Raw genomic sequence first — 1,166 nt, forward strand, 5'->3', positions numbered from 1 at the left:
TTCTTGTAAGTTACATTATAATGCTATTGTTATATAACTTGCACTTATAAAATATGTAAAAAATGATTATAACATTCTGTTAGATAACATTGTTACAGTTGGAAAAGAAATGAAAATGCATATACTTTTAGTTTTATATATAAATCAATAAATTGTAATATATTTCAGCCATCTGCGTACAATTTATTATTATTGATATAAATTCAGTTCAAACACCATAATATATTTTTGTTGTTTAAATATGCGAGTTTTTATTTTAAACGAAAATTTTTCTTATGAAGCAAAATGTTATATCTTTGTCACAATCAAATTGTTAGAAATAACTGTTATTATAAACAAATTTAAATAAAATAATTATAAATAAAGTGTTATTCTATAGAGCAAAGTTATGTTAGAAGCTTTTTGCATACAAATATAATTTAATAAACAACTGAGAAAACTCTAACTGAGAGTTGCAATATACAATACTAAAAGAAAAATAAATGTAATATATCTGTCCCGGATGTTAGTAGATATTAATGCAATTTAATTGTACGTTTTGTCAAATCACTTCGTCAAAAAGCACTTAACTGAAAGCGTGTTTAAATTATACATTTTCAAACTTTATATACAACGGCACTTTAATAGTGCACGGTAGAAAAATTTGATAACTGCTTTTCCGATTTTTTCTGAAATTCTGCTTCTTTTTCTGGGCTGATATTCTTCGCTTCATCGAATATCTTGTGTACCACTTTATTAAAAATTACCCTGAAGCTTGAAAATTTTAAAACGTAGCGCAATAGAAATCTAAAACAATAAGAATAATAATTCTATAATGAAGTAATATACTTGCGTTATAATACATAATTGAAATAAAATTGACAATATTTAATATTTGAGGATCTAGAACTGCATTACAAGTTAATTACAAGATTAAATTATTTGCTGACCTCCAGCTTTTATAAGCAATCCATTCCGCGTAACTCATCGACGCATACAAATGCGGCATGCTTACACCTAACGTATCCATAGCGAGTAATGCCATCGTTTTGTAAGGCATGTACAGCAAGGAATAGTAATTCAATGATTCGATGAAACATCTTGTCATATGCTCCCATTCGGGAGTAACTTTCCTAAGATTAGGCAATAGCCAATATTGATAGAAATCCCGAGTGCGCTGCTTTATT

The 1,166-nt window shown here is 27.5% G+C and overlaps 1 protein-coding gene across 1 annotated transcript in view; it reads right to left on the reverse strand.

The window, feature by feature from the left end:
• Positions 1-337: 337 nt before the first annotated feature.
• Positions 338-1,166, reverse strand: part of LOC105451581 — a 2,966-nt gene continuing 2,137 nt past the window's right edge. Inside the window, exons 3-4 of the mRNA XM_011692129.1 lie at positions 930-1,159; positions 338-786 (exon numbers count right to left, since the gene is read on the reverse strand). Of these exons, the coding sequence (XP_011690431.1) occupies positions 621-786; positions 930-1,159 (396 nt within the window). The 3' untranslated portion in view covers positions 338-620. The remainder of the gene's footprint in view (positions 787-929; positions 1,160-1,166) is intronic.

This window comes from Wasmannia auropunctata, unplaced genomic scaffold (genome assembly GCF_000956235.1).
Source record: "Wasmannia auropunctata unplaced genomic scaffold, wasmannia.A_1.0 LD336050.1, whole genome shotgun sequence".
Classification (NCBI taxonomy): Eukaryota; Metazoa; Arthropoda; class Insecta; order Hymenoptera; family Formicidae; genus Wasmannia; species Wasmannia auropunctata.